This window comes from Trachemys scripta, chromosome 9 (assembly GCF_013100865.1).
Source record: "Trachemys scripta elegans isolate TJP31775 chromosome 9, CAS_Tse_1.0, whole genome shotgun sequence".
In the NCBI taxonomy this organism is placed as follows: Eukaryota; Metazoa; Chordata; order Testudines; family Emydidae; genus Trachemys; species Trachemys scripta.
Genome location: NC_048306.1, coordinates 59,140,322 through 59,150,078, shown reverse-complemented (window position 1 = coordinate 59,150,078; position 9,757 = coordinate 59,140,322). Strand labels below are relative to the sequence as shown.

Genomic DNA, 9,757 nt, shown 5'->3' with positions numbered 1-9,757 from the left:
TTCAAAAGACAAATGTTTATTAGATACACTGAACTTAATTTTTAAAAAAAAGAATTATGCAAGAAATACATTTAAATATAACAAGTACATAACATGTTATTGAAATTCTGTGCTACATTACAAAAAGGCATCTTTTTTTCCACTGCCAACATAAAGTGAAGATCTCTAAAACTGGCTTTGTGCAAGGTAATATTCAGCTGATTCTGGTACATGTTAAGTGGTCTGCACTTTTGTTCAGATCTGATTTGTGCTGTACCAATTTGTTCCTGAAAATGACATTAGCTCTTGGTGGAACAAAATGTTTTAATGTTCTGTACATAAGGAAACTGGCCAACACCTTCCCCTCCCCCCCAAAACAAAACCCAACAACAACAATGAACTGCTTCCAAAAAGGAAAACACAAAACATAACCCCAGGTGAGGAAAGTCTATCTGTTGTTCAGTGGGTGTATTCTCTTTCGCTGGAGAGGTAACGCCTATTAATGTGACTCAAAGTTATTATGTGGGTGTGCACTGAAAGGAGAATAGACCCTTGTGTCATGTGCTCACCCATATGAAATGAATACCAAATACATTGTATTCAAGTCTCTTAGTCTCACTTATTGCCAGGCTGCATTATACAGTTGCTTCATATTATGTACTTCAGGGTGGGAGGGGTGGGAAGGGGGCGGAGAGGGAAATGTATTGTCCTAAACAAAATATTTCTGACAGAAATTTCAGACAATGTCCTGAACTAAGATACTAACAAAAAATGCACTGTACACATTAAGGACAGTTGGCTAAAAACGGCAACATTACTCTCCTTTGTCACAGTGGGAGTTCTGGAAACAGAAAATAGAGAATGGAAAAAGCACACTATTACATCCCCCCATCAATTAAATCCCCCATCACTTTAATCCCCCCCAATTTACATATTCTTCATAAATTGATTTAATTGTGCTTTAAATTAATGAATGTAGAGATTACTGTCATTGACAAGGACATTATTGTTCTGGGCAGTAAAACTGACCTTCACAAAATATTTGGGAGGAACAATACAAGCTCATACTGAAAGTAGATGAAATATTAGTGAGTTCAAGGCACACATATTTTGGCAACTTTAAACACATTCTTTTCTTTGGAACCAGTGGTACAAAAGAAGCTGCAATTACACATCTGCCACCATCACTTAAGTACAGCTACCTACATGCTGCACACAGTGGCTTTACCTATTTATCATTTTTGTAAACGATCGTCATAAGCACTATCATAAAATTATCAGAAAATCTAATCACACACACATAATACATACACACAAATAATTAAAAATATTGACTGAAGCATTATGATATGATTAAGAGGAGAATTTCCTGTAAATAAAACTCTCAGGCAACATTATCTATGGATACACACTCCTAAGTTACCTGGACTCTTGTACATAACATCAGTTATGAAAAACTGCTGCCATGTGTTGTCAGTGCCTTGAGAACTCATGACTGACAAATCTGGCCTGGAGGGACAATGGAAGGCTGGCTTCTATTTTCGCAATAGTATTGATTGAATCTAGACGTTCAGAAAAAGCTAAGATTGCAGTGGATTTTTACTGAGGCTACCTGAAGGCTAGATTATGTGAAAAAACAAACAAACAAACAAACTTCTATGCAAGATATGTGAATATAAATATTTGGCTCCATTCCAGATATCAAACTTCTACCTGAAATTATACCTTGCCTAACAGATTCTCTTTCAGTACTTAGGACAGAGACTTTTTAATCAGGCACATTAACCAATTTAATTTGTACCTTCTCATGTGCAAAAGAATAAGTTCAAATGAAAACATCTGCTTTGCTTCTGAGTGACAAAGTCTAGCAATTTTTATAATCTGCTTGAATTGGCGATTGCCACCTTCAACAGTAAAAAAAACGTTGTCCAAATTGAGCAAGTAAGAAAACTGAACCCTCCTGTCTTTCCTGAGCTTCATCACTAGAAGGACTACAAGCATATCAACATGTGCATCTTTTTCTCTGAAGCTGAAGACAATGAATTGCCAAACATGATGTCGTTTTGTTAAATGAGTCAATATCTGAGATCATGAACTGTAAGAGTGTCTAGAAACTCCTGGTTAGAGCAACCTCAACTACCAAATGAATGCACTGGAATTTAACTGCTCCTCTTCCACCCATCTATTCAGATTCTTTCTATTAATTTTCTTCTGAACTGGAATGAGAATTAGTTTATAACTCCATCACCTCCCCTTTATGGTAGGGAACAATGAAGGTCCAGTGCACCATCAACACACTGTGGAGGAGGATAAGAGTCTTAAATAGCAAGAAATTGATTATTTCTCATCTTGTGTCCTGGCATCTTATCAATTTAAGCAGGATAACCTGATTAATCACACAAGATAAGGCAGTGAACTCAGTCTGTCTTATAGAGAATAGCTAACAATCATCAGTGTCTCCTGCTTTCAAGCACAGATGTCCAAAGTTTCCTCTCTGAACTTCTTCTCTGTGAAGATGAACACTTCCTTTTCCTCCATTATCAGCCTTTCCCTGAAGCTTGCAGAGTGTTGAAAATCCTATAAAAATTCTGGGTGAATTAATATAGGAGGAGTCCATATCAACATCTCCTGAATTAAAGGTATCTGCGCCATGGAGTAAGAATATCAAAACAATTTTTAATGCTGTTGTATTAGTGCATGAGTCAAAAATCAGTAATATGTTGAACTCCCACTGTTAGGAGAGAAAACACAGTGCTTAATCCTTGGATCATATAGGATGCATACACTGCAAGATGAACTATCCAATGGTACAAATGGAAGAGGTCCCACAAGTTCAGCCTACTCTGAAGGCATATGGGATATGAGGGAACTGACCAGAAAATGAGCAACTTCTAGACTCTAGGAAACGTAACCTGCTGATGACTATAAAACTGATGTCATGCATGGTGTGTTTAAAAGTAAAAGGTTGTAGACCTCTCTAGGATGCACTACTTAAATTATTTAGATGGTACCTTCTTGACAGTCAAGTTGCAATTAAGTACCAATGTTCTTTTCAGTCAATGCCAAGATTCCGAAGAGTGGAGTGACAAAGCTCATGAACATCAAAACTCAGAAGGAAAACATTTAATCTAGCTTCTTTTAAAGATATGAGATTTAAGGAAATTACTTTTCTCTGTTAGCTAAATATTAGATAAACTCTTAACAGTGAGTTTTTAAATGGGTGGAACACCTAGAACAGATTTTGCTCTGCTTCCCAAACATAGCTATTTTTAAGTTATATCCTTGAGAAGATCTCATTCCCTGGGAGTTAACACAAGTTGTGACTTTTCGTCATGAAGCTCTTTTGATTATACTGAAAGGTACTTCCGTATTTTCTCTCAAGGAATGCAAGTAGATTTTTTTTTTTTGTCCATCAGGGCACGTAAGATCCAATCAAATGGGTTGGCATCATGGTGAATCTTTGAATCCATCTGTCCCTAAATGAAATGTCTTGGAGAACAAGTGACCCAAGAAAGTGGCTCAATATATAATAGATCCCTCTAAACTGTGTTAGATTTTCAATAACAAGTAGTTTTCTTTTACATTCTAAAAATTATTATTTTGACAGAATGGGTGATAACTTCAACTATATATGTACTGAATCAAAAATATTAAATATTTACTGTTCACTTAAAAAGGAATTACTGCATAAATAACTTCTGCCATTTTAGCTATACTCAACACACTAACTCTTCCATTACTGGTACAGGGTCTAAAAAGCTGCATGCAAAAAAGTTTCTTCTACATCTAAATGTCTGCAATTACTGGTACAGTAAATAGCTACTTTCAAAATTAATATGTAACAGTAATAAGATACATGTAAACAGTTAACATAGAAAAAACAACATTCTAGACTATAAACTGAATCTTCAGACACAAGGAAAACAATGTGTTTGTATTTACAGAGTCTTATGAACACAAATCAAAAGTAATCGCCACACAAATAACATTATAATATAGCTACAAAATAAAAAACATTTCAGAATAGCTTACTATAAGAATCAACAGTCAGTATCTTAATACAAAAAGGAAGGAAGTTGGGGGAAATGGAAATCTATCTTAATATCTTATTTCTAATCAGGTGCTCCTTCCATAATTACATTTTCACTTACAATGATGGCAAAAACTATTTACCATGTTACTACAAAACAGTTACTGTGCAACTACCATTGCTGTCAATGGACCTTATTCACGGGTGCTGGAATTATATGTTCAAAGTCAGGCTTGGTGAACAGGGACCCAAGAAATCCAGAAAAGGATTAATTTATCTGATTCACTTTTCTTACACTACTCCATTTCTTCCAATTTAGGTCCACCTGGGTGTATACACTCAGGGACTGATTCACTAGTTACCTCAGTAATATGCATATAATTTTATTTCATCAATATACCTAATATACTGTACCAATGTTTGGTATTTTGCTAGCAATTGAAATCTGCATACATTCCTGAGGTTACAAATGAAAAGGCACAATGCGCAGTTAATGCTCAGTGCTCCTTTATAATGTCATCAGTAACTCAGTACTGAAAACGATGACCCTCTAAATGAGTCATTTCCACACCAAGAGCCAGAATACCTATTTCATGGGAAAACTTGTGGGAAGGAGATGGAGAAGAAATTCCAAGGAGAACAGATTATGTTCCGGACATGTGGTTTGTTCCTATTCCCTACAGACTGAACAAAGAGTTCAGAACCCATATCTCCTGGGTCTGCTGGAGATTATGGTTGTCCTTGAAGAGGCCCTTTGCGTTCATCTGCTCCAGTACTGTCTGCTTTCCTGGATGACAGCTATCCTCAGAATTCCTCATAAAGGGAGTTCAAAGGGAATGGTGTCCCTAGCCTCTGTTTGTCAGAGGGTGGGGATGGATGGTAGGAAAGAGATCACTTGATCATTGACCTTTAGGTTCACTACCTCTGGGGCACCTGGCATTGGCCACTGTCGGCAGACAGGATGCTGGGCTGGATGGACCCTTGTTCTGACCCAGTATGGACATTCTTATGTTCTTAAAGTAAGGAGAGGCTTCATGGGGATAGAGGATATGGTGTCACTCCCTGCCTTCTGGTGGGAAATTGGTGCGGGGAGCGAGCGTCCCTTCCACGTGCAAACTCCAAAGCACTATGTACAGTTGCATGAATTTGTGCCCCAATTATCTGAGCATATAGTTCTGTTACAGAGATCTAAGCAGGAATGGGAGGAATATCTTCAGCACGATTTTCAGTTTCATTGAAAAGCAATGGGCCAAAATTTGGGAGGATACTTTGGAAGTCTCTAAGCCTTCAAAATTAAACAAGTTAAAATATACTCCTCACACAGTCACATGGCTAAATGGACGGGTCCCTGGGTAGTGTTCTGGTGATGTGGGGAAATTTTCAGGTTTACACATGCCCCCTGTAGGGTTTATGGGAGCTCAATAGCACTGGAAAAGGTGATTGTCTGAAGAAATCTGTAGAAACAGAGTTGGCAGATATCCTGGAACTTCGCATAACGAGGTACCGCAAAGATCAATTTATAAAACAGCAGAGTTAGGCCTGTAGTCTCTAGCTCTTTCTATCAACAGAGAGTTTACACTGTGGAATTCATGAAGACCCCCTTGACTAGGGGTCGATTCATGCAGTAGAATGATGAAAGGTACCTTGCAGTTAGCAAAGAATGATACCAGGAACTAGCAGACTTCAGCTCTACAACTTAAGGAGGTCAGAACTGTGATACAAAACTGCTTCACAGAAGTGTGCCTGTGCTGCAAGGATCATTATTTTTCCATATGCATGTAGTCCAGTATTTGTAAGACTTATAATAAATTATTAGCAACACTCAGGTTTGTTACTATGAAAACAATAGTTACTGCAACTTTTTGCAGTAGCTCAGAGAACAACCATGATGCCACTCTATTCCCTATCCATTTACAGAGGAACATTATTTCTCAAAGGTTTTAATATTTATTTCCTATGAAGCATTGCATTTAAAAAAATCTATAGTAGTGGGTGATCATGAAATAAAGTGTATTTGGTACGCCAAGCAATTTTCTGATAAAAGAACATCATACTGACAAGGTGGGTGAGATAATATCTTCTATTGGACCAACTTCTTCTGGTGAGAGAGACAAGCTTTTGAACTTACACAGAACTCTTCTTCAGCTCTATATAATCTCAAAAGCTCTCACCAACAGAAGTTGGCCCAATAAAAGATATTACCCTCACCCACTCTGTCTCCCTAATATCCTGGGACCAGCATGGCTACAACAACACTGCATCATGCCTGTTAATCAGAATGATATGCTCTCTTTTAAACCAACACATTTTTTGTAGGTCAATTTGGTTAAATATTTTCAATTAACTGACTCTGAAATAACTGAAAAAATAATACAGACATCAGTCCTTAAGATATAGGCACAGCTATTTGTGAAGGCACATTCCCTACACAACATCCCAAATTTTAATTACTGATCACAAAGAAGGGGAAAACTATGTAAATATTAGTTCACTGCTATCATGCCAGAAATGGCTGAACGGGTCCTGGATATGTTTGTAGATTTTTTTTTACCTTTTAATTAATTGAAAACATTTTGTTTTAAAAGGCACATGGATATTTAGTTTCATATGGCACTGAGGGAAAAGTCAGTTTCCCATTTTATGAATCTTTGAAATTCTGTCCTGTACCAAGGCACTGCATTCTTTCTTAAGATTTCCTTTCTTTACAGTTTAAAGCCTTTTTCATTGTATCTATGAATAGTCACACAGCCATGATACGATACTGGCCTGGGCATGGCTGCTACTCCCGTGATGATGCCCGTTGCAGGATCATAACAAAGAATAGTGTCTGTGGCTTCTCCATTTTCTCGTCTTCCACCAAGGATATAGATTTTGCCGTTACACACAGACATGCCACAGTTTTCCTGTTTATCAAATACACAAACAAATACATGACTATTTACAAAACCCAAACCCTATTCAAGGTTGGAGAGATAGTCCAGCATTTTGACTACCAAAAGGAGATAGCTTGGTGCTATATTATTTCCTTCTGATGCTGCCCACTGGAGAAAGCAGGATACTGCTCCTCTGGGTCAACCCGGGGGAAGTAGCAGCATGATAATCCTGAAGACTTGAGCTATTCAGGCATCAGGCTACGAGGTGTTGAAGCAGCTAAGTATGGCTGATTCAGACACTATACATGAGATATCCAGCGTTGGGGGATAATACAATTAAGCAGCTAAGATAAGAAAACAGGGGAGAGAATGGAGGGATTGAAAGAAGAGAGAAAAGTGGAAAGACTAAATGTAACAAATGTGGACTGGGAACAGGGAGAGAGGTTAAGGGAACAGAAGTAGGTAACAATTAGTGGTTAGAAAAAAGGAAAGGAAGACAGAGCCAGGGATAGAGTAAATAAGAGACAAAGAAAAGAGATGCTGGGTTCTAGAGGAAAAAAGGGAGGCTAGGAGTTATTTTGTCCTAAAGGAGAGACAGAAAGAGGGAGCCAAAGCGAAAACACTATGCAGAAAATGGTAAAAGGAAGAGATGGAAAGTGGGGAGAAAGGGCAGAAGCAGATCTCTTCGAGGGCATTTTCCCCTCCATTTTATAGTGTTTCATTAGTAGATTTTCAAAAAACATGGTGAAATTTATTGCTATAGGATGACATACAAATAGTATCCCAAGGGGAAGGGCACACACAGAAATTCTGTTCAGAAGGCTCATTCACACATTGCTGTGACACTGCTCTCTGCTGCTTTTAGTTCTACACAGACCAGTTTATTGCTCTGTTTAAAACATTTTCCTACAACATTTTGTAGTTCTAATCAATTTCAAGGAAACAATATTTTGACTAAACAAAAGGATCCAATTGAATTTAGTATAAATCCATGTTTGAATGTGTTACATTGGGGTAGTGGTTTCCAATAAGTAGACTGCCCATTCTAACATATTGGCGCTCACCTGAAGTGTTACTTTTAGATGTTTCATGGTTTGTTTTTGAGTGTCTAGACTATAAAGAGTAAGGAAATGATTTTATCATGGAGGTCATGAATTCTGTGACTTTATCAGACCTCCGTGACTTCCTTGGCTTCAGCCCCCACCAGAGCAGCAGGGCTGAAGCAGCTATCTGGCCCTGCTGCAGGAACCGCGCTAGGGCTGGAGCAGCAGCCAGGGTGGACTTCAGGGCTGGAGCAGCCACAGGGGCTGGAGCAGTGGCTGGGTGTGGAACAGAGGCCAGGACTGGGTCCTGGGCTGAAGCAGTCACCTGGACTGAAGGAGCAGCTGGGGCTGGAGCAGCTGCCCAGACTAGAGCAGTGGCCAGGGCTGGTTCAGCCCCCAGGGGCCAGAGCAGTGGCCGGGGCTGGAGCTGTGGCCGGTGTTGGAAAGTCAAGGTCAGGTTGTGGGCTTCCCTGACTTTTTGTTTATTGCCCACGACCTGTCCATGATTTTTACTAAAAATACCCAAGGCAAAAATCTTAACCTTAATAAATGAAAAGCTAAAACTAGTGGATCTGAGAGATGTACTTTAACAGAGTTTCATATCAAACTCATTTCATATCAAATTATTAATACAAGGAAAATAAAATACATTTTTAGATGTTTCAAGTATTTTTAGTGTTTATTACCTGTCTGCTGAATGTATTCTGTACATGCATCCAATAATCTTCAATTGGATCATAGCAGTAAATTGCCTTGGTGAGCCCTCCCGCGACATAGATTAGATTATTTAGAGATACAGCTGTTATGCATCTCTTTGCAATGGGGATAGTTGCACGGAGCAACCAAGAATTAGTATCGGGATCATATGATTGAACCTGAAAACAAGTAAACACATTTTAGGTTTAACACCACAATTGAACAAAAATCAAACTTATTATCTTAGGTACATACAGAAGTTTTGATTCAAAGAGATTAAAGATAACAGTATCTATTTGTATCAGAGGGGTAGCCATGTTAGTCTGGATCTGTAAAAAGCAACAAAGAGTCCTGTGGCACCTTATAGACTAACAGACGTATTGGAGCATAAGCTTTCGTGGGTGAATACCCACTTTGTCTGACAAGTATGTCCAAATATGGACATTAGATTTCCTGACGAAGTGGGTATTCAATACATCTGTTAGTCTATAAGGTGCCACAGGACTCTTTGTTGCTTTTTACAGTATCTATTTGGAGTGCCTCACAAAAAACCCAAAGTAACTCAAGATATTGCTATGTCAAAAACATACACCTTGTTCCTACTGTACATCTGCAACATTAAAAACAAAAAATATTAAACAGCAGCAACTTACATAATAAATTATATAGTATATTACATTCTTTACTTAAATATGGTGTTTCATTAAGAACTTGTATGGCTCTTAATACACAAAGTGAAAGATGATGCGACTATGACAAAGACTGTATTAATGGCATAACTGTGCTTTATTTAGTTAGCTTTTTCTACTGTGAGATATATACTTTGCATTCAGGCAATAGACTGGGCCAGGAGATTTGTAATTCAGTTGAAAAATCTCTCTGTATAACTTACATTTTTAGCAGTATTATTAAGATACGTAGACAGGAAATAAATATAGTTAACTAACCTTGTCAGAGCACGTGTTGTCATCAGGACCTCCACCAATCACAAACAATTTGCCTACACAGCTGGTTATTGCTGGAGAACTCACTGCTTCTTTAAGTGGAGCTACCTCTGTCCATCGATTGGAAAATGAATCATAACATTCTACACTGCTGAGTCGACTTTGCCCATCATACCCTCCAACTACATACAC

General features: G+C 38.2%; 1 protein-coding gene across 3 annotated transcripts in view; it reads right to left on the bottom strand.

Moving 5' to 3' along the window:
• KLHL24 (kelch like family member 24) overlaps positions 1–9,757 on the bottom strand; it is a 47,717-nt gene continuing 37,960 nt past the window's right edge. For all 3 annotated transcript variants that reach the window (XM_034780751.1, XM_034780750.1, XM_034780752.1), the window contains 3 exons: positions 9,569–9,757; positions 8,612–8,800; positions 1–6,912 (listed from right to left, as the gene is read on the bottom strand). In XM_034780751.1, the coding sequence (XP_034636642.1) occupies positions 6,712–6,912; positions 8,612–8,800; positions 9,569–9,757 (579 nt within the window). In that variant the 3' untranslated portion in view covers positions 1–6,711. The remainder of the gene's footprint in view (positions 6,913–8,611; positions 8,801–9,568) is intronic.